Source organism: Polyergus mexicanus, unplaced genomic scaffold (genome assembly GCF_030449975.1).
Source record: "Polyergus mexicanus isolate NDT 795.1 unplaced genomic scaffold, iyPolMexi1.0 SCAF_16, whole genome shotgun sequence".
NCBI classification, from domain to species: Eukaryota; Metazoa; Arthropoda; class Insecta; order Hymenoptera; family Formicidae; genus Polyergus; species Polyergus mexicanus.
In genome coordinates this window covers 4,831,763-4,854,316 of record NW_027223336.1, presented here as the reverse complement: position 1 = coordinate 4,854,316, position 22,554 = coordinate 4,831,763, and the positions used below count along the sequence as shown (strand labels likewise).

The window sequence follows — 22,554 nt, the reverse complement described above, 5'->3', positions numbered from 1 at the left end:
GATACAGTATAACTGCTCGATATAAAATTGGAATAGTTCAGAAGCACGGGCGAACTCTCGACCAATCAGCAACGCGCATTTTGAACATTCGAGTCAATTAATAATCGGCCGCTGAATTGTGTAGATCGCGAGTGGGTCATTGCTTTAAATAATTATCGAAAACCGACGTCGTGCATCGAAATCGCGCTCGAATAAGTGATAAATCGGTAAAATTCGTTTTGTGAAATATATAATACGTGTTCGTTATACGTTTCGTGTGTGATTAGTGATAACGAATGAGACTAAAGCGAGGGCGATATTCTTGGGAGTACCTGCGAAATCAAGGATTAAAGAGGAGCTACTTGGAAAGTGCAAACAAGTGCTCTGACAATGTAAATATTTTTAAACTTTATTTTCTCGAAAACCAATATTGCACATAATATACGTTTTAATCGTCGACACAGCCCTTTATATCGGCTTTAAAAAATGAAGTGTTCATTTATCATAATCAATAATGAATATAATTTATATCTAACAAATATATTTCGGTATATGAAGCATTTGAGGTGAAGGGGAAGAAGTACTAAAGGTATAAACCATTTGACACAGTATAAAGTATTTATCACATGCAACATTCTATTGATGACTGCATAATTATCATATATATTAGTCCAATCAATTTATATGTGATATTGTTTAATTTTGATGTTATATTTAATTGATAAATGAACACATCATATGGAGACAAATAAGGTACTTGTAGCTATTTGCAAGAATCAAAATATCCCATTCAATTAAAGAAATTTATTTTAATGAAGTATTACTTTTCTTTTAATAATTTTTTCTGTAAATTTCCTCTATTTAAACGCTTTTTTTATTTGTCTAGTAATTATTAGTAGCAAATTTATTTTTATTAGATGCTGATATCATGAATTTAATTAAATATTTTGTTAATATATAATGATTCATGATTATGATAATAAAAATCACATTATTACTGTGTTTAATGTGCAAAAATAATTATGCCTTTGTTTTCATATAATAAAAAAGACATTACATTATATGTATTTTATAAGTTTCATTATATAATATAAAAGTAATAGAATATTACCAGAAAATCAATTTCTATGTTATAACGTAATATATTCTTTAACAACTTATTAATTATGCCATAATGGCATAATAACAAAATATTATAATATTACTGAGTGTATATGTACATTATGGTATATACCTAATATATCTTTATTCAAAAAAATATTTCCATCCAAAAAAATTAATATTTCTGTCATGTTTATATAATTAAAACATTTTTCAATACTTTTTTTCTATATTCCTCTAATATTTCTAAAATATATAACAATGTTATACACATCATGCAAAATATTCTAATATATATTTATATTCATAATAGATTAACGTGGAAACCTTATTGCTATATCTGCTTCTTTTCTAAGAATTTTTTTCTTACATATTTTCATAATAAAATTTCAAGTTATAAATTATATGTTCACATATATGTCTTCTATAATTTTCCTACTACACAAGGAAAAGATCATTAAAATTTTTTGAACTGATATTACATGTGATTAGAAATTTTATTTAAAATTTATCATAAAAATTTTACTATTCTATCATGTTCATAATTAGATTGAAATCATTGTGACATAGACATAGTATATTTAGACCAGGGTTGGGAAGTAACGCGTTACTTGTAACGCCGTTACCGTTACAGTTACTTTTTTTCGGTAACTGTAACGGTAATGGCGTTACAAATTTTATTTCTAACGGAAAAAGTAACTTCGTTACATTTTTCGGTAACGAGTAACGAATTTAACAGTTACTTTTATCGTTACTTTTTTCACATTTTTTGATTTATTTAAGATATTATTCTTGCTATTGTGCGTGATAAAATTTTTATCTTAACCGTAAAGCCGTAAGCAAATCGAGCAATTAGCATTCTTATTATGTTGTAAAAATGCTTGAATGTGATTGATCAACTTATGGCTCTTGCAGACCAGTGCGATGACGCGACGCGCGATATCCAATGAGAGCTTTATCTTTTCGGAAAAGCAGAGCTCTCATTTACTACCAGTTCTAAGTACCTTGCAACGAAAATTAGAAAATCTCAATAAATCTGACCTTATAGATTGCCATTCATTAGTTGAAGCTATTCAGCAAGGTTTAAATAAAAGGTAACTTATTAATTTGATTAATACATATGTTATTTAATTTTAAATAAGGATTTAATTGAAAAATATTATTTTATTTTAAACTATTGATTCAAAAGTATTAATTTCAATAAAACAAACAATGTCGCTTAATTTACTATATTCGATTTTAGATTTCTTACAATATTTGAAACAAAAGAATTAATAATAGCAGCATGTTTACATCCAAAATTTAAGTTAAACTGGTTAACCGGAGAAAAAAGAAAACGTGCTGAAAATTACTTGGAGGATTTATTGGGAATCCGATCAACTGAAAATTCTCCAAAAGCTGGAAAATCTGACGATCACGATGATTTTTTCATTTTTGAGCAAAAAACGGTACAAAATGAATCTGAACAAGAAGAATTGCAACGGTTTTTAAAATCAAATAATTGTAATATAGAAATGTTAAACGACTATCCAAAACTTAAAAAACTTTTTATTAAATATAATACAGCTCTACCAAGCAGTGCATCTGTAGAAAGAATGTTTAGCATCGGTGGCTCTGTATTAACACCACAAAGAGGGCATTTAAATGATGATACTATGGAGCAACAAATTTTATTAAAAATTAATAAAGAATTTCGATAAAATTTAATCATTTATTTTGTAATAAACCTTGAATGAAATCTTGCTTACAATTTTTTAAAAGTTTTTCTTATGCAAAATAATTTATTAGTTTGTATCGTAAAAAAGTAACGGAAATTGTAACGACTCGTTACTTTTTAGTAACTGTAACGGTAACGAGTTACTTTTTAAAATTGGTAACGAGTAACGGTAACGAGTTACTTTTTAGAAAAAATAACGGTAACGGTAACGAGTTACTTTTATAAAGTAACTTTCCAATCCTGATTTAGACCGAGCGTTTGCCTTTATTTAAGAAGTGGGGGTAAAGATGCACGTAGAAAAGGACATACTCTGTTTCGTGCCCCTTGCATTCTCTCTTGCTCGCACAGAGCATAGCGATCTCTTTCGTCATGTTATATGCGAGCGAGACAGAACGCAAGGGGCACGAAACAGAGTATGTCCTTTTCTATGTGCACCTCGGCTCCCACTCCTCAATACTCGGTCTAGATATACTATGTTTATGCATTGTGATATATATTTTATAAAAACTTACACTTTGATATCATTTATACATTTCTTATATTACAAGTCATTTTTATACACGAACAATAAAAACAGAAAAATAGACGATGCTCTTATTGAAATACCTTCGATAAAGTTATTCTGTAGGAAAAGCGTTTGTGTAGCCTTGCTTATAATAACAATTACATTCTATGTGAGTATTTAACTGAACATGTGTTTAGCAAAGAAAAAGAAGTGTTTGATGCAAAAAGAAGCATTTGCTACAGGTACTGTCGAATATACTATACTATATAGAATACTTCTCCTAAATACCAGTCTAAATAAATGTAAATGTTTCTTCTGGTTCATGTCTTTCCATTGTCAATTCGTTTATTATCATACCACAATATTAAAGAGAAAATATTATGATTCTGTGTTTTATGTTTTAAATTGGCCATTATTTGCGGATTAATTGTAAAACCCTGAGAAGTTACTAAATTAAAGAAGTATATATATAATTAATTTTACTGTTAAAGAATCTATAAATAAATACGATTAAAAAATATTTAGCAGAATACTTTACAGAATATTTTAAATATCTTCTTTTTTGTACTTGTGCGAAAGATAAATTTTGCAGTTCAATAATGTTATTGAACTGCAAAATTTATCTTTCGCATAAGTATGTATATACATTATATAACAATAGAATACGATAAATTATAATACATTTTTATCGATCGTCCTTTTTTTATCTTTAACAAAGTAATGAGTTTTATAGATAACACAAGTATTATTTGTTAATTATTTACAACTGATTAATAGATTCACAAAGATTTGTAACATTGGGTTTAAATATATTACATTTGTGTATAAGAATGGAATAATAATTTTCCACACATCTATAAAAAGTAATATTTAAATTGTGTAATCTTTAAGTTGTGGTAATCTACTAATAATAATACTGCTAAGTACATTTAATTCTGTAGCTGTTGCTATATAATTATTATACTGTTATCATACAAAAAATTGCATATAGATATATATACATGATTAAAAATAAAATTAATTTCTTTTAATTATCATCATCTTCACTTTTAATGCATTATATTATTATATACGACTAATAATTATATGAAGTTACAATAATTATATAAAGTTATACATGAACATCTATAGGATTAATTATATTTTGCGGTATTATTATAATGAGTAAAACTCAAAAATAGATAAGATATAAATGTAAGGCTCTTATCGATTAAAATCAAATATCGGAACAAAATAACAAAAGAGCCAAGCACAGTAATAGGGGCGCAAAAATATTTATTTAGTTACAAAAATCGCGAAGCGGACGCGTCGGCCCTTCTTTTGGCGAACTTTGGAGAATGGTTGGTCATCTTAGGAATGGCCTGAGAGATCAGCTTTCATCCGTTACTATGTAATTATGCATTTTCATTTATATCTAACTGTGATGTGTTTTTGATATAGATTTTAATTTTCGCGCTGATGATGGCCAAAAGAAGGGCCAAAACGTCCGCTTCGCGATTTTGTAATTAAATAAATGTTTTTGCACTCCTATTACTGCGCTTGGCTCTTTTGCCATTTTGTTCCGATATTTGATTCAAAAATAGATATTTTTTATGGATATTGTAAAATTATTATCATAAACAATATTTATGAAAAAATATCTATTTTTGAGTTTTTTTGCTCATAATAATATTGCAAAATACAATTAATTTTCTATACTATAACTGTTTATATATAATTTCATACAATTATTGTACAGTTACATATAGATATACTGCATTAATATAAACATACATTATAATATTATATTTCATTTCTATACACAAAACGCTAATGTATTTAATAAATAAATCCAATGTTATCTATTAATAAATATTTGTGAATTAATATCTACTAATGAACTGTAAATAATAAATTTTTTTATTGGCAAATAATTTCCTCTAATTCTGACTGAGAGAGCTCCATAATTTATATTTTTTATTTATTTATAATTAATCTGTTTCTTAGTTTGAATCAATTTGAATCGTTTCTTTTTATCATTACAATTGAAATTACATGTTATATTAATTTTATCTTACAAAAGATAGTTTAAAAAAACATACTTTTAAATCTTTTTATGTTGCTTCAGCTAAGAAATTTATCTTTAAAAGAAGAAAAGTTTTATTATTTTCTTATATATATGCAACTGCATTGCAAGTCTTGCAGAGAGAATCGCATCTTTAACTATAGTATACAGAAAATATTTTTTAGATATAGTCGATGTCTCATGGAAAAATAAATATGCTCTGTTCCTAAATCGCTTGTCGCTTTATCTTCCAATACACTCGACTCTGTAGTTGTCGTTTATGACTAAAGTTTCATACTCCAGATAGTGCATTTCCTCGCCGTTCAGCGGTATGTAACACGTTTGGTGATTCGGTTGTATCTTGCCGATATAATAAACGCCCTCGTGCAGCACTCTGCCGATAAATAGAGCGCAACCATCCTCGGACTCGCCGGCAGGCAGTGCGTACAGAGGCACGCTACCCTCCCAAGATTTTACCCAATTCACATTCTTGTTGCATAATACTTGGAACTCGCGTTTCTCGTGAACTCCACCGCCCCACGCTAGGATACAGATATTATCGCGAATGCCGCCAGGTGTCACGGTACTTTGGTGATGTGCTCGACCGATGTACAAACCATCCTCAGAAGCCATCACTGCGTTTCGTGGCAATCCAAAAGCCTCATTGAAATCCACCCAGAAGTGGCACGTATCCACCAATTGTTGTCTGATGGCTAGTGACATGAACTGGCTTTCTGATAGTAGAACAAAATTTTAAAAAATGTCTAAAGTATTTTTTTCTGAGAATTTTGATTAATTAATTTGATATAAAAGGTCTACAATGTTTGATTATACTGTTACATTATTTAGCTATTGTTAATCTTAAAACGTATGACTAAAATAGAGTTTTTCTATAATGGCAGGAATGAATTAACATACCTTCAATTTTCCATTCTCCAGTTGCACCCCAAGCAGTACTAACTCCTATATAATTTATAACAAATGGGTTTCTGTCTTTATAAGACATGAATGGCATATCTAAATCATCTTCGCGGCTAACGCTTAATAATCCATCACAAGACCATCTGTAAAATAGATTAAACTAGAGATTAAAACGAGAAATGCAAATATAAATTCATGTCTAAATTTATCTAAGAAAGAAAAAAGAAATAATTTTCTTACTGTATAAAAATATCACACATCTCATCAGGATTCAATATATCCCTAGTATCTGCTTCTGCTACATCTGGTTCTGCATTATTTTTTTTTATTGCTGACATAGTATTTCCCCATCCACCGATAATAATCTAATACAAGACAAATTAATGTTATATAATGTAAGATAAAATTAATTTATCCTTTATATTATATGTATAGATGAAAATATAAAGTAAAAATAAATTATAATAGAAATATGACAGTAAAGTATTATACCTCGTATACATTGGAGTCACTACCAAGATGTGTCCGTAAGGCAATCCTTGCATCGTGGCTGGCTTTAATACCTAAACTAACGCTGTTTTTTGTGATGGGTATATAACGATAATCGAGACTGTCCACTGTAGTAATCCTAACTGAAATGAATTATTAATCAGTACAACTGGGAAAATTAGAAGTGCAAAATATATTAATCTCTTTTTTTTTTATAGAAAATTAATTTGCTAATCTTATCTATTCCTTACCAGGAGAATAATGAAAAGGAAAATAATTATAATAGATTTAATTTATAATATAAATAAACTCACTTGGACTCATTTTTCAAAAAGCCTAGAATTTTTCCGACATACATAAATCAATATCAAAATGATTCATACTAGTCATATATCGTTCGTACTCGCGTCATGTGCCATCCACCGTTTAAGATCCGAGTTATCTCTCTTTCATTATCTCAATCGCTTATCGCTTAAAACAAATAAAAAAAAATCACATTAAATTTCCTTACACAACTCGATCACTCGCTATCAGTAATTAATAATGTGCCATAAGAATAATATTTATTTATTCTCTCGCCTAACCTTCTTACGGAAACTTATTAAATCTCGCATAATTACGTATCAATACGTATTCATATCAGGGGAACAGGTATATAAAGAATATATAACAGAGAAATATTAATATTATAATATAACGTCAATGCCATTTTCACTAAAAGTAACTGTGAACTTTTGTGTACATGTCGAAACTCCTCAAGTGGCGTCTTGAAGTGACGTGAAACAAAATGTTGCATTTAGGATCATGCAGATGATTCTAGATTCTAGATTATAGACTCAAGCTCAGTTTATAGCATGCTTTTATAGCATGCATCGGTATTAGATGTTAGCACATGATATAATAAAAAAAAAATATTTTATTTATAATAAATGAGCATATTAATAATGGTGACATAAAATACTTTTCCTATCACATTATGCGCTAGTGTGCTAGTACATATAGCTAGTAAAAAAAGCATCGTATAAATCATATGCTTTTTATATTGATAAACTGCGCACTTTTATTAAAAAGGCAAGAAGTCTCCAGCGTCATTAAGAGAGGATAATAAACAGATGCTTCCCTTGCCTGATTCTTTTCACCAATTGCAAAATCGGATAAGGGAAATATTCGAATTATCCTCTCTTATTGATGACTGATGCTGATTTCTTACCTCCAATAAGAGCGCGCGGTCTATCTGTATAATTTATCTGTCAGATGATGCAACATAGGCTCGAACACGTGCGCAGCAATGGACACAGCTTCCAAAACATCAACATGGTCTAAATCGACTCACTCGAGAATTTGATTCGTTACCGAGACAAAATTTTTACAACTCACTGAAATGCATGACAGTTCATGGATATCGCTGTTCATCGAGAACGTTTACGATATGAAACAAGCGAGCGCCTTTATCCACTGCCAATCGAAAAGTTGTCGCGAATTATAAATTCTACGATCCCGTACTCATATCTCATGTTCCCCGCACGACGGACATTCCACTGTTGTCAGGATGCCAGCGATATTGCGATATTGCGATATTCGATACTTTCATCTCGATATTCTAACGATAAGTTAGACTTAAGAAGCATTTTCGTTCGATGCTATAAAAAAGTATCATAATACTTTTTTTTCAATGTTGCAAGTATTTGGGAAGATGTTTTTTATATTAATTATTAATACAGCTTGTGTGATATATTACGTGTATATTAAATTGTTAATACATTTAAAAAGTATAAAAATTATAGGGCTCTTTATCTGTAATAAGAATCTTAAGGTATGGTCTTGATTTGCGATATATCGCGCGCCAAATCAAATTCGGAATATCCTTCGAAAGATATGATCTTATTTAAATGCATGCAGTTTGTTTGAAGATAAAATTCCATCAATTGCTTTTCTCGAAGGTCAAGATTTTACTTACATTGGTGTCAAAGAGAGTAGCACGCTCGGAATTAATTGCATTCGACTTTCCATTCTGATTTTACTTTCTGTACTCTATAACATATGCAATACAAACATTCGCACATAGCATTATAGAAAGGCAATAAATTATACATACACGCACAATTCTTATCTCTATGATCAAGAAACCAAATTCACGTATATGCATCTAATAATAGTAATAATAATAGCTCTTAATGAAACAAAGTAAATTCTTCTTGCAAGTTCTCGTTAATGCTGCGCGTATATTTTTCTTTTATTTTACACTAAAAATTAATTATTAATGACACAGGTACAAGCACGCAAGAAATAATGACAAACATTTCATTGAAAAAAATTCATCAAATATTCGCGTGCTAACACTGAATATCGCATGTGTGCAAATCAATAGAAACATTGATATTTAGGTAATTGACATTTAACTGGCTCATTGCCATCTAAGTACCTATTAAAATACATTTGATCAATTTTTAGGATATCAGAGTACGCGGTTGAATGAATATAGGTGAATGTACGTACGCGTGCGCGGAAAGTAGAAAGCATTAAAAAGAACAACGGACACACTAAACTATAAACGTCGAGCGTAAATATATCGTATATAGATGCATACATGAAGAACTATTCCGATTTCCGCAATCAAGAGGCTATAATTTCTTCTGCTTCGCTTACAAACTTTCAAAATTGATGGATGAACTTGAAATGTCGCATATATCCGACAATTGTATATGCATGCCAATGATTCTGACCGAGATTACTTATAATGTACTTTTTCTATTTTGTAATTTATTAATTAATATTATACTCTATCAAAAATAATATTTATATTATTAGATGCTGTTTTTTTTTTTTTTTTTTTTTTTATTATTTGGGAATCGTAAATTTCTGACATAACATGATGTCTTTTGTAATAGTCACGATAATAAAAATTTTGGATACGAGCACATTTTATTAATATATTCATTACGAATAATATGTAAAAGAAAGATTGAATTAATGGACTGAGATTTCTGTAGAATAGAAGTATTGCAAACCGAAAAAAATAAAAATTCTCACGTTAGATCTGCTATACTTAAGGGAGCGACGAAAAACTTTCTTTTCTACGTACCAGCATTATTATTCAGGCAAGACAATCGGGTTTATGTAGCTATGTAAAATATGTCTAAAATACGACTCCAGTCATGAATTCCAATTTTGACTCAAAATTTACGTAAAAGTACGTATTTAAATATCAGCGAAGAATTGATCTAATCCAATAGTGATAAATTATTTTTGATGCATAGTATCGTAATCTGACATCTTATACGCGTTTGAATTTTTATATTAAATTAAATTAAGTACTTATAATTATACATTGCAATATAATTTAAATTGAAATAGATTCTTGCTTACAGTAATTTATAACAGCTTCATATATCTCGATAATTCTTAGCTGGTGCTACATATTTTATTAAACTTTTGGTGTCATAAAATCATCTATATACACATGAACGTATAATGTTGAAAAATAAAACGATTAAAATTAAAATATTTTTATAATTTTAATATCGCTTTATATGTTTACAAGGCTTTGTATATATATTTTATGATTATTCACATAATATATTTTATGATATGGAACAAAAAGAACTTTGGTGAGACTTAAATCTTGTTAATGCAAATGGATATTTTAAATTAATAATAATATAAATTAAATGCAAATTATACGCGCATTTTAATGAGACATGGCAAACATGTTCAAGGAGATATTTGTTCTCGGATAGGATTCAACGGATAGATCGCACTGTCCGTAATTATTATAATATTAAAGAGTAATATACGGTTGATTATTACAATAGAATAAAGGCGGGCGGCTCTTCTTAGATGGTAATTTCTATAAAACCTTCGCGTACGTTAGATAGGTAGGTCAGATCGTGCCATCGTGTAGTTCGCTATGCAGTCTCACAGAGAGGTAACCCATTGCTTTCCCTGTAAAAGTGAAGAGCTAAAGCAGGTTGGCTCGTTTCTCTCTACTCTGTATGGTCGGGTCCCGACCAATGTCACATCAGTATGTGCGTACCGAGATCGCTTTTACCTTTCCGTAAATCGAGGGAGTGGGTTGCTTTACTGGGGATATAAAACAGAAAACAGCGCTTTTACCAGCTAATATATATGTAGTTCCATTTTAGTAGACAACAGAGATCCATTAGTTCTTACCCGGTTAACATTAGTTATAAGACGTGGCAACGGTCAGCATGTTACTACTATTAGTAAGTAAATCTCAGTATATAATCTACAAAAATATTAAATATGTGTAAAAAGTTTATGAAAGTAAAATATTTTATTTAATATCATTAAATATTTAATAATTTTACAATACAACAATAATTTAAATATATTTATCATTTTGCGCGTGATGAATAAAAAAGGCTGTATATATTCAACCTTAAAAAAATAATACGCTATTATTACATGTTATTGTTCGAAAAAAAGTTTTTTGAGTGAGATTTTGTTTTGTTACTTTAACAGAAAAAAAGATGTAAATTATATTATTTCTAAAATTCTTATTTAAAAGTGCTCACATTAGAATATATAAAAATTATTGTATAGAATTTTATAGTAGAGTAATTATATTTTTTTTAGTTTCTGACAAGATATAATTATTTTTTTTAGAGAGCAGTGATAATTTGTTGTACGATAGTCGTAAATGCGGAGCCACCTCTTAACAGTATGTATTAATAAAATTTCGTGTTTTTTGTATGTATATATTCCCGTAAATTTTTATATATATCATTAAATTTATGTATCATAAAATTAATTATTATTACAAATAAGATATTTTTGAAGCAAAATATTGTATTAATATTATTGAAATTTACAATTAAAAATAGATGAAAAATCACATTTTAATCGAAACATTATTTTATTATAGGCTATTCTTTTACCGGAGATAGCAATGGGTATGATTACAGTAACGCTGTTGCTAATAATGCATACTTACGATCTAAGAATAGCTATCAAAATGATGGAAACTTTTACGGTGCTGGAGACGACAGTCACAAATTATCCGACCATGTCAGCAGTTCTTCATTAATCAATGTCGGTAATCAGGGTAGTGTAGGAGGCGACATTGGAAACAATTACAACGGATATACCGCAAATAATCATGGAGATGAATACGCAGGATATTCCAATACTTACGAGAATTCCGATAGCAATTCTTACACTTCCCCTACTCGTACGGCAACTAATACATTGTTCAGTGGATATTCTAATTCTAACAACAATGCGGATTCAACTTTTAACGCGTATTCAAGCAATCCAATTTACAAAGATTCTGATTTTAGCCAATACGCGGCTAGTAGCAGCAGTAGTAGTAACAAAAGAGTGCCTACTTATTCTGAATATTCCAGACCAGCTGTAGAAAATTATTCCGGAAACATTAATAGCGATGTACAAGGGTATCGCGGTTCGTCTAGCTCTTTAAGTTATTCTGAAAGTGATCACGCTTATCCCCCTTATTTGCCAAGTGGTCTGACTAGCGAATACTCGTTTGGAAAGCAGAAAGACGTTCCGTACAATCTGAAAGGCAGTAACAAGTACAGTGATATCTATTCGATACCATCCGAGATGCGCTTCACACGGGGAAATGGGGGACACGTGAGCCATAATTACGATGTTTCACCGTATATATCAAGTTCTAGGCCGAGCAGTCACTTCTCAAAGGCACATAGTTCTGGTATTTATTCCACGGGAAAACCAAATAAATATAGTTACAAGTACTTGTCTCGTTACGCTCCGAATAGCGGTGCAAGTTACTCGGCGAGGGAACGCGATGGTTATTACGTTCCTTACGGTAAAGATAGTAGAAAAATTATTGTAATTAAAGATAGCAGGCCGAATTACACACACACCGGTCGTATTTACTCCAATGAATCGGGTTACGCCGGTAGCAACGGTGGTTACAGAAGTAAGAGTGGCGCTTTCATGAATGGTTATTCCACTCCGTCGAATTTTGATGCATATAGTGGCAGTAGTAATTATAATGACAATCCCACTGTGTCAAGACGATATAGAATCAGCGGCAGTCCAATGCTTGTGAAAAGGGCTATTTCTGCTTAATATTTTTGTAAGATAATATTTAAAAAGTATGACACGTAACACACAATGATGTGTTTGAGATTTGTGTATATATATATATATATATTTATTTTATAAGTATATTTTAATAGGAATTTTTGCACTTCGATACGTTATTCAAAATAAAAATGCTGTTCAGTCTTTTATAAATGTTGAAGTGTGGATGTTCTATTATTTTTCCCTTGTCACGCAACTATGTATAAAAATATTATAAAAATGTTTTTCGATATTGTACACATTGGTGCACAGAGGGAAATATTCTTATGTATATATATAGCTAGCAAGAAAATCTTTCTCTAAAAAATTTTTCTTTCAACGGAATCAATATTATATTGTTTCAGATATAAAATAAATTATTATTATATATAGATACAAAAGTTTTTCTAGATAGCAACTAATGATAATCACGTTTAACATTATTAAAAAACTAAAACCCTTTCTTCAATAGAAAACACATGCACATATATTTTAGATTTAGTCATATTTATTTTTTAAATATTATTAAATTATGTTCCGCGAAAATTTGTACATTATTTATGATAAACGCACTGAGAAATTCTGTAATTGTTATAAAGAAAATTTTGGTTACCATAATTCTATATGATTGTTATATAATATATATATATATATATAGATACAATAGAAGAAATTAGCATTTTTTAATTGAACTTATCCTGGGATTTTTAATATAATATTTATGGAGGCGTCCTTGATAGCTTAGGCTTGGCCAAAAATGCTTCTTCTTCTTTAGCAAGTTCTGAATTATTTTTCCATGAATTATCATTAACTATATTGTTATCATAATTACTATTCCTACAAACAATATTATTAGTAGATCGATTATAAGAGTTATGTATACATAACATATAGAGAGATAAGCAAAACGCATTTTATTAAAACAAGTACAATAAATAATATATAATTTATTTAAAATATAATTTTTTATAAAAATACATAATGTAGACGAAGTATATGTGTATAATAATTAAATAATACAAAACACGCGTGCTTCAACAATACAAATAAATATCCAAAAGTTGTGAGAAGTGCACTGCAATGTGAATACATAAAATTACTCACAGCGACGCTATACTGCTGAGTTTCTCCATTTCTGTAAAAATCAGATTTATAAACATTCTACTTACAATGATGACATACTTATATTCTACTTAATAATGATAATATTAACAAGAAATTATCTATTTTGTTCTTTTATAATTAATTTCAATAGATTAATTTGTATCTATTAATTCCTATTAAATTGTGTGATTGTATATGAATCAAAGTAGTCTTAAATTACTATTTCAAATAATACATATTTTTGAAATAACTATTGAACTTTGATTATCATATTTCATCTAACTGATTAATATTTATCTAAGTTTCCATCACTTTCGTTTATCTGCTCTAATTTTTCCAAAGTGTTTTGAACATGTAGGGAAAGTCGTAAGCTTTCACTGAATGTCATTTGCGACTTATTATCTTAATGTACCAAGTTCGCCATTTTTAAATCAGTGTTTGTATTACAAGATAAAAATAATATAGAAGTTTCTTATTTTGACTATTTAAACAAGTTAAAAATGTGAAGTATGTACCTGTTTGGCCATTTTCGCGACCGGATATAAGAGTCACAGAAGATGTTATTGCAGTCTCACTACTGTCCCTGTAAAACAATAGCTATTAATTATAAACCATAAATGAGATCAATGTATTATATACATGAGACTTTATATCAAATCATTTTCGGGCTCAATTAAGTTAAATTAATTAATAACGCACTTGGAAGTCCGATTTTTATATAAATAAATGGTATCGTTGGAAATTGTTTTTTGAGAGAAATTTTGCTTAAAAAATTTTAAAGTTTTTAAAGGTAATTTTTCCCATTCTGCTTTACATTTTCCATCATAGAATTTTTCTATATCAATTCTATGTTGTAATTTGTGTAATTTTAATTGATCCATTTGTATGTTATTTGTTTCAACGCGATTATCGCGATCAAATTCGTATTGATTATGACTTCTGTTTTTGATCGTGCTTGATGGCCAAACTATATTTTTTAATACATTTAAATTTTTATTTTGTTCTTTGCATGGTCGACTTTCGTATTTCATAATTAGGGATGATTCGGTACTGACGAATCTTTCGGCAATACTTTCAATTTTATTTGCAGAGAGCGATTCTTTATTTGTGCCGTTTGTGATAATTTGTTGTTCCTTGAAGATATTATCGATATATTATATGAAAAGAGAAAAAATTCAGTCAATAAGAATTTCTCACGAATTTATACTTTGGATATTATACCTTCAAAGAGGAATCAGATAAATTTGATGCTTGTTTAGCAAAAGCTGCTTCTTTGATACAATTTTCTTTCGATAACATATTACTTTTCATCTTCATATTATACCTACTATTTCAATTTGTTATTATTATATTAAATTAATCTTTTCAGTTATGTACATGACATTCATGTAACATGTATCATTAAGAAAATATTCGACCATTGCTAATTTTTTTGACAATTGTTTATACATAGAAATAGTGGCGATAATTTTGGAATATATAACTTGTATATATAAATACCTTAACAAAGGATATGATGGTCGCTTATTACAAAGATGATTATTATGTTGATTGTCGTAAAAATTAATAGGATTCAGCATAGATATCTTTTGTAGAGTTGTATCCGTGGTTATAGCATCCTGAGGAATCTTTGAAGAAACGCTGTAACACATTGCAAGCAGCGTTTCTCCACTCAATTCACCGACATAATTTTGTAACGGATCATTTTCGTCTAATTCATTTTCCAATATGTCCAATTCTTCCTACGGGCATATTATGATATTCAGACAATATTTATTTGGTAAATTAACATCGCACTTACGTTATCCTCATCCCCAGTCTCTTCAGTTTGCGGTGTATTAACATTTTCATGTCTCTCTATTTTCAATATATGTTCTAGATGCTTTCTATATTATAACAAAATTACCATCGTTTAAGTTAATTTTTTTAATAAAAAAAGATTGCTGTATATCTCTTAATTCATATTTACAAATGTGAACTTTCTCACTAATCATCACTACTTCAAAGTAAAGATTTACAATTTATAAGAAGACATTAGTCAATTATAAATCCATGAATTACATTTTAATATGATTATTTTCATATAGTGAAAATTTTAATCTCTGCTTTTAGAAGCTTTATATTTTATGCATGTACCTTATTTTTATAGTTTTCTGATTGCCACCAAGATAATCCGATATATTCGAAGATTTCATTTTCTTTGCCGCTTCATTGATCACAGGACTATTTAGAAAATTGTTTAGCGCTCCATTGATATATGGTAGAGACTAGTAAACAATACATGAAAACTTTATATAAATATCTCTTACATATCTTTCTAAGATTTCCTTTAATAAATATTATATTTTCGTTACATATGTGCATGCAACTTAACTCACAGATGAATGATCTATCGAGAGAAGGATGAGTAATGTAGAAACAAGTAAAGAAGATATCTTAGATGCTTTAGCTTGCGCTAACCGATGTAACGACAAGTTCATTAAAAGTGCGGTAGCGTATTCAAGCCTGTATAAACTTATAACGCGACATTTATCGTGTAAATGGTTGATTAACCATTCCAACAATCCGTTTTCTATCATGTATATCCGTTGCTGTCTACGTAAAGATAGTTTTTGTAACATTGCCACCATCATGTCACACGCAAAAATGTCAACTCCATCAGCATAATTACTATCGAGACAAGCAAAGATCTAAAATATTGAGGATTTATATTAACATGTGTCGTCACATATACACAGTTTGCATTTATCTTTAGTTTTGTAATTTCGAGTAAAATATTTTTGTCTGATTTCAATATTACGAATAATTATAAAAATATGTAATTATACACAAATGATTAGTTTAACATACCACATTTACGATAGTAGATCCGACCGATAAGTAATCTCTTCCGCATCTAAAGGATGCCAATGTGTTTAGTAATCGTGCAGTGAATTGCTGTAAAAGATGCCTAGCATAAGCTTCTCCTGCAGTCAGCAAGCAGGGTAGAATTGGCTTGCCGCTGTCGCTAGCAATTTGTCCATGAAGTCCCAACAAATCGTGGCTTACATATTCATGCAAGACTTCATCCTGTTCGTTCAACTGCGCGAGCGTTATTTTCTAAAATACAAATATATTATTTAAAATAATTAATATATCACTTTATATATTCTTTGATAATTTTAATACCCAACGTAATGCTTGCAACAGCAACAACTTTGTCTTCACGTCCCCGTTAAATAGATGTAATTTGATTTTTTTATAGTCCAATAATTTTGGAGATACCGGTAATGCTGCGATGTGATCGAGTTTAGGCTGGGCAATTGCTTTTACATCAGTATGACCGAATTGCAACAAAGATGGCTGTTGGAAATTATAAAATATGAAAAATATAAAGTTTATAAAAGACATGTGATTTTTTTTTTATACCTACGTGGGAAGCTTCTTTTACATTTTGATTAAATAAATCTGGAAATATCTTTATGCAAATTTCGAGCGTTCGTTGTATATCGACAGTGTGGCCTTTCACTGAGTTTTCCAATGCCACCGTTAACTCTCCGGCAACGTTTATTAGCTTATGATAATCCGCGTGTAATTTATGAAATCTCCCTTTTAATTTCTCGTAATTTGTGTGAACACTGCATAAATGAGTCTTGGTCAATGCCAATTCCTGATTGCATTGAATCAATCTTTTGTCTAGTTTGTGCATCTTCACCAAACTATCAACACTTTCTCTTGGATTCAGTACATCTTTTCGGGAATTATTGATTATAATTTGGTCGCCAGTAATATGTGTTTGTGTATCTCTGCAAGTAATAACATACATACGCGAACTGTTTTAATTTCTTTGCTAAAATCATACAAATAAGACTCTTACTTCGATTTTAGATTACGATTTGTTTTATGAGATAAACTGTACTGCTCCTCATCGTCTTCATGATCTTCTAAAAATATAGGTATATCTCTATCGTTTGGCACGATTGACGTATTATGTCTTGTAGTCTTATTTTGCCCAGTATCTGCAACTCCTAGTTTTGTTACTGGCACAGTATGTACTTGTACTAAATCTCGCGATTGCACTTTATTAAGGTTTATATTATTCAAATCGATCAAATCCTGTAATTTCGTTAAATAATAATTATAATTATTATTTATAATTTTCCGTCGTCCTTTCTTCGCATTAACGAATATAAACACGTGATATATATTGTAGAATTCGAGTTTCAACATTGAATTTACTTACTTGTTTATGATTTTTAATAAATAAATATAGATTCCTTGATAGCTCATCCAACCAACACTGTTCTAATATTTTTGAGAAAAACGTGTCTGTATGAATGTCTTCTATAAACGGTAGTGCATAAAACGATTGTAATTCTATGTCATTTTCTAATTCCTTGCCATCTGCACTCAAGTAATCTTGTAATTGTTTCATGCTGTTATTTATATTTTTTTCGATTTCAGTTGCATTGTTCTGTTTATTATTAATAACATTCTTAGGCTAATTATTTTTACAATATTTCACATAATATAGTACATGATTACATTAAGCATTAACATCTTATTTTAAACATAATATGCGAGAATATTTAAAAAGAGTAAAACATACATAAAAAATATAATATTTTTTAGATATTTTTTTTTATTTTAGATAATTAATATTTTTTATTTAAAAAATGTAAGAATTACCTCTTTGCATCTTTTCAAAACAGAATTTTCTGAAGACAATTTTGGTGTATTTATTTCTGATGTCAATTCTAGTTTATAAAAAAAAATTGAAAATGTTATATAAAAAATGTTATATAAAGTATTTGAATTATATATATAGCATAATTATTAACAATTTATCTTTCTTACCATGTTCTTTATATTGATCAACATATAATTTACGTTTAGGTAATATAGCAAAATGCACATGTAAATAAAATGTTAACTTTTTGTATTCTTCGCACTGTTTAGTGCTGTTAGAAAACAAGTCATTCCATAACTGAAAAGAATGAAATACTATCATAATTATTTTATTCGATTCAATTTTATATATAATTTAATTGCAAACATTTAATCCTGTTACACAGATAACTTTTTACCTGGAAAAAGGTTGAATAATCTCCGATATTGTAACATAATATTAATTGAGCATACGGATCTGCAGTAATTTCTAATTTGCATGCCGAATTTTGAAAGCCCATTTTTGAAACTTCTTGAATTAAAGCTTCAGCAGTGCTCTCAAAATTATGATCCAAAAGGAACTGTAAAGAAAGCAATTTTTTTTAAATATGAAGTTTGCTTGAAAAAGAGCATATTAGTTATTCTAAATGTAATATCAGTGCTGTCGCGTGTAATTATATCATTAATTGTACCTGATGAATTACTTGGATATTTTTATTAGCCATTTAGTTTTCACATGAATCACTCCACAACCAGTACATATCTCTTATTTAGTTTAAAAATATAATTATTGTAGAGAAAGTTCTGCAAAATATTGCAACTTAATTGTAAATAACTTAATTATAAATAATTTCTGTGTATTTTACAAAATATAATTAAAACATTTTATTTTATTGATATCTGTCTATACTTTGCTTTTATTTCATTTATTATTCAGTCTATTTTAGCACAGATTTAAGAAGTATTTTTTTCATAGAATGTATCAGTTTAGGTCATTAATTGATTTTATGCAAATATATTATATTGATCAACATACTGCGCCTAAACAACGGCAAACGTGTATTCTGGTAACTTGTAGTATTACGCAGTAAGGTTTTAATTTTTACGATTAAAATTCACGCTCGTTAAACGTAGTTTTCACAATATATTGCCATAAGCAACATTTATTACGATGTTCCGATATCCGTGTAACGAAATTGGTAATTTGCCATTGCCATGTGACCCGCGGAAGAAAACAAACGTTTGACATTTACGACTGCGTACGGCCGAGGAAGCTTCTGCTAGCTGTCAGTTCCATCAATTTTCTCGTGTACGCACGCGCACGTACTGTATGCACACACACGCGGTTCCTCAGCTGTTTATAATTCACAGTTGTTTACATTATCGTTCATCGACATTTATCGATTTCTGAAATTGTCTTTTGTAGAATTAGCACGGCGTCAATTCATTTTTGCGTACTGGTATAATTTAGAAAGATTGTGAAAATGATTGAGGAACAATATCTTTTATTGTCCAATGCAGTAGTTTCGCAGGTTCTTTTTTTAATTAACCAATATATTCTTTACTCACAAGTTGTATTTTAATTAAAAGAGAATCTGCTTATACATATATATATATATATATATATTATGTAAATAATAGATACCAGATACTGCGTGTTATATACCGAACTTTATCACTGAAGAGGAAGAAAGGCAAATTATAAAATACATAAATAGCGTACCACTACCAAAATGGACGCAATTGAGTCATCGTAGATTGCAAAATTGGGGTGGGATACCACATCCTAAGGGAATGATAGCAGAAGAGATTCCTAGTGTAGGTAGCAAGAATTTAAAAGAGTCTCTTAGAGTCGTTTTAAAGATAGAAAAATTGCAGATTTTTCTATATTTGTATCAACAACATTTGTATTTAATATTTATAATAAGTTCTAGAGTAAACGAATATATTAATAACACAAACATTAACATTGGTAACATTTTAGTGGCTTCAGAAATATATCGATAAAGTGACAGGTTTGAATGCTTTTGAAAGCAGAGTGTTACCTAATCATGTTTTAATTAATGAATATTTATCTGGGCAAGGAATAATGGTATGTTGGATATAAAAGGCAATTAGTTTTCTTCATATAAATTATATTTATTTATATCAATCAATAGAAAATGTGGAAGTATGTACATATATGTGATATTGTACATATTGTGAACAATAATATATTTTCACCAGGCACACTCGGATGGCCCACTTTTTTATCCTGTTGTAACTACTATTAGTTGTGGTTCCCATACACTCCTTGACTTTTACAAACGGCTCGACACGACAGAGGTAGATATTGCAATATATAACGAAAGCTGCTAATATATATATCTGTATAATGTACATTAATCTTGTAGCAACAACAGCCCAAGTTAGAATTCAGTTTATTATTAGAACGTAGAAGTTTATTGGTTCTACAAAAGGACTTGTATCACAATTATTTGCACTCTATAGCAGAAAGAGATGAGGATAGTATATCAGAATCTTCAATAAAAAATCTACATATATGTGCAGGAAAGTTTATAGAAGGAGAAATAATAAAACGTGATACTAGACTGTCTTTAACTATTAGACATGTACCAAAAACTAGTAAACTAAAATTAAAGATATTTTGATACATCTATTTTGATACATTATCGAAATTTGAGGAAAATACAGTTACATTGAACGATACTGAAAATAAAGATCGAATTTTATCAAATATATCTTTTTTCTTGTCACCCATTTTAAAATATTTATAAAGTAAATTTACATTTTTTATGAACTATTATCACGCATTTGCACATCTGTTGTGTCCTCTGCATTATTCTCAAAGCTTACATCAATTATTTCTTCATCGCTCTTATCTAACATCCCTTGCAGAGAATGTATTGATGATATCAAAACATGGAATTGTTTACGACGCATTTCTAACTTGTGTTCTAACTGCTCTGATTTCTCCTGTAAGTGAAAAATAAGTCGAAAATATAATCAATCTTTGTAATTATTTTAAAAAGAGGAATTTTAAAAGATGAACATGTTATCAAACCTTTAAAGTAGCTAACTCTTGTTGTAATGTGGCAAGTTTGATGTCTGTTTTCAAACGATCTGGCTGTTCATTGATGACTTTTGCTAATACATCATATTCTATTCTATTCTTTCTCACACGTTTGGCATCTTGCAATTCTATCTTAGTCTTTTCTATATCTTCTTTGGCTTCTTCTATTTGTATTTCAATTTCTTTGGACAGCTTTTCATAGCTGTCTAACTCTTCTCGACTCATATTTGAGACTAGCCTGGATTTCTTCTGTGCAAATTCACACTGCGCCAACTGTGATAGCATTCTTTCATGTAACGTATTATCCACATCAGAACTATTAATCCATTTTATGAACGATTTTAACAACATATTGATCCTACGATCATCTCCCGTCCCATCGCCGTCTATAAGTAATCTCCGGCGTATTACTTCTTCTGCAAATTCAAATTTATATTGTAGATTATACATATTATTCTTATACAATAAATATCTTTTAATTATCAAAATCTCTAAGTTGATTATATATTTATATTAAATAAATGTGTGTGTGCATATACCAAAATTTTACAATTGTATTTATTGCTCAAATTGTTATTCATTATTTCTTAAAGCAGTAAATATTATAATCATAAATTATTGTTAAAAACATATTATTTACCATCAGACATCTCGTAATGTGTTTATAATCAAGTGAATAACATTGACGTATCAAGAAAATGCGAGATGCGATATGTTTACATACATATACGTGATACGCGGCAGTACGCGGTATCACGAATGATTACGAGACGAGAAGACGAGATACGCGATGATACGCCTCGGCTCGGCAAGTATTGCCACTAGAGTAAGAAACCGTAAGCTAAACGTGCAAGCACAGATGGTAACGAAAGAAAGTTACGAAAAAACAAAAATATAATATATGT

The 22,554-nt window shown here is 29.4% G+C and overlaps 5 protein-coding genes across 11 annotated transcripts; 2 read left to right on the top strand and 3 right to left on the bottom strand.

Moving 5' to 3' along the window:
- Positions 1–4,005: 4,005 nt before the first annotated feature.
- On the bottom strand, positions 4,006–8,284 carry LOC138940095 (C3 and PZP-like alpha-2-macroglobulin domain-containing protein 8). Of its 5 annotated transcripts, XM_070308634.1 has the most exons (7): positions 8,134–8,284; positions 7,967–8,054; positions 7,071–7,227; positions 6,760–6,899; positions 6,508–6,632; positions 6,265–6,410; positions 4,006–6,080 (listed from the first exon to the last, which is right to left on the bottom strand). In XM_070308634.1, exons 3-7 carry the CDS (start codon positions 7,078–7,080, stop codon positions 5,590–5,592), a joined length of 912 nt encoding a protein of 303 aa, XP_070164735.1. In that variant the 5' UTR covers positions 7,081–7,227; positions 7,967–8,054; positions 8,134–8,284; the 3' UTR covers positions 4,006–5,589. The 5 variants fall into 5 exon arrangements, with proteins under 5 accessions (XP_070164735.1, XP_070164734.1, XP_070164733.1 ...); XM_070308633.1 differs by having other exon boundaries at positions 7,967–8,284; XM_070308632.1 differs by lacking the exon at positions 7,967–8,054.
- A 2,680-nt stretch (positions 8,285–10,964) lies between these two features.
- LOC138940338 (probable serine/threonine-protein kinase clkA) lies at positions 10,965–12,831 on the top strand. The gene is made up of 3 exons (XM_070309156.1): positions 10,965–10,979; positions 11,383–11,437; positions 11,642–12,831. The coding sequence occupies exons 1-3, from the start codon at positions 10,965–10,967 to the stop codon at positions 12,829–12,831; spliced, it is 1,260 nt and encodes a 419-aa protein (XP_070165257.1).
- A 539-nt stretch (positions 12,832–13,370) lies between these two features.
- LOC138940174 (lisH domain-containing protein ARMC9) lies at positions 13,371–19,957 on the bottom strand. Of its 2 annotated transcripts, none has more exons than XM_070308780.1 (17): positions 19,613–19,957; positions 19,269–19,380; positions 18,996–19,157; positions 18,766–18,895; positions 18,598–18,665; positions 18,152–18,382; positions 17,786–18,024; positions 17,342–17,714; positions 17,098–17,271; positions 16,780–17,028; positions 16,308–16,619; positions 16,066–16,196; positions 15,731–15,815; positions 15,430–15,671; positions 14,445–14,512; positions 13,930–13,960; positions 13,371–13,662 (listed from the first exon to the last, which is right to left on the bottom strand). In XM_070308780.1, the coding sequence occupies exons 2-17, from the start codon at positions 19,299–19,301 to the stop codon at positions 13,545–13,547; spliced, it is 2,646 nt and encodes an 881-aa protein (XP_070164881.1). In that variant the 5' UTR covers positions 19,302–19,380; positions 19,613–19,957; the 3' UTR covers positions 13,371–13,544. The 2 variants fall into 2 exon arrangements, with proteins under 2 accessions (XP_070164881.1, XP_070164882.1); XM_070308781.1 differs by having other exon boundaries at positions 19,269–19,341.
- LOC138940175 (alpha-ketoglutarate-dependent dioxygenase alkB homolog 6) lies at positions 19,656–21,280 on the top strand. Of its 2 annotated transcripts, XM_070308783.1 has the most exons (6): positions 19,656–19,885; positions 20,003–20,108; positions 20,218–20,394; positions 20,561–20,668; positions 20,803–20,901; positions 20,970–21,280. In XM_070308783.1, the coding sequence occupies exons 2-6, from the start codon at positions 20,061–20,063 to the stop codon at positions 21,225–21,227; spliced, it is 690 nt and encodes a 229-aa protein (XP_070164884.1). In that variant the 5' UTR covers positions 19,656–19,885; positions 20,003–20,060; the 3' UTR covers positions 21,228–21,280. The 2 variants fall into 2 exon arrangements, with proteins under 2 accessions (XP_070164884.1, XP_070164883.1); XM_070308782.1 differs by lacking the exon at positions 19,656–19,885 and having other exon boundaries at positions 19,903–20,108.
- Thoc7 (THO complex 7) lies at positions 20,705–22,397 on the bottom strand. Its single transcript, XM_070308784.1, has 3 exons — positions 22,290–22,397; positions 21,641–22,065; positions 20,705–21,552 (listed from the first exon to the last, which is right to left on the bottom strand). The coding sequence occupies exons 1-3, from the start codon at positions 22,297–22,299 to the stop codon at positions 21,370–21,372; spliced, it is 618 nt and encodes a 205-aa protein (XP_070164885.1). The 5' UTR covers positions 22,300–22,397; the 3' UTR covers positions 20,705–21,369.
- Between the last annotated feature and the right edge of the window lie 157 nt (positions 22,398–22,554).

Excerpts from the sequence above, each read along its gene's own strand:
- LOC138940095 (XM_070308633.1), bottom strand. Across the intron at positions 6,633-6,759 it reads GTGACTCCAATGTATACGAG|ATTATTATCGGTGGATGGGG; the intron begins GTATAATACTTT and ends GTCTTGTATTAG. Across the intron at positions 6,081-6,264 it reads TGGAGAATGGAAAATTGAAG|AAAGCCAGTTCATGTCACTA; the intron begins GTATGTTAATTC and ends TTCTACTATCAG.
- LOC138940338 (XM_070309156.1), top strand. Across the intron at positions 11,438-11,641 it reads TGCGGAGCCACCTCTTAACA|GCTATTCTTTTACCGGAGAT; the intron begins GTATGTATTAAT and ends ATTTTATTATAG.
- LOC138940174 (XM_070308780.1), bottom strand. The coding sequence starts at position 19,301 with ATGGCTAATAAAAATATCCAAGTAATTCATCAG. Across the intron at positions 18,383-18,597 it reads TTTTGAAAAGATGCAAAGAG|AACAATGCAACTGAAATCGA; the intron begins GTAATTCTTACA and ends AATAATAAACAG. Across the intron at positions 18,025-18,151 it reads TTATTAAAAATCATAAACAA|GATTTGATCGATTTGAATAA; the intron begins GTAAGTAAATTC and ends ACGAAATTACAG.
- LOC138940175 (XM_070308783.1), top strand. The coding sequence starts at position 20,061 with ATGATTGAGGAACAATATCTTTTATTGTCCAATGCAGTAGTTTCGCAG. Across the intron at positions 20,395-20,560 it reads TAGCAGAAGAGATTCCTAGT|TGGCTTCAGAAATATATCGA; the intron begins GTAGGTAGCAAG and ends GTAACATTTTAG. Across the intron at positions 20,669-20,802 it reads TATCTGGGCAAGGAATAATG|GCACACTCGGATGGCCCACT; the intron begins GTATGTTGGATA and ends TATTTTCACCAG.
- Thoc7 (XM_070308784.1), bottom strand. Across the intron at positions 21,553-21,640 it reads AAGAGTTAGCTACTTTAAAG|GAGAAATCAGAGCAGTTAGA; the intron begins GTTTGATAACAT and ends TTTCACTTACAG.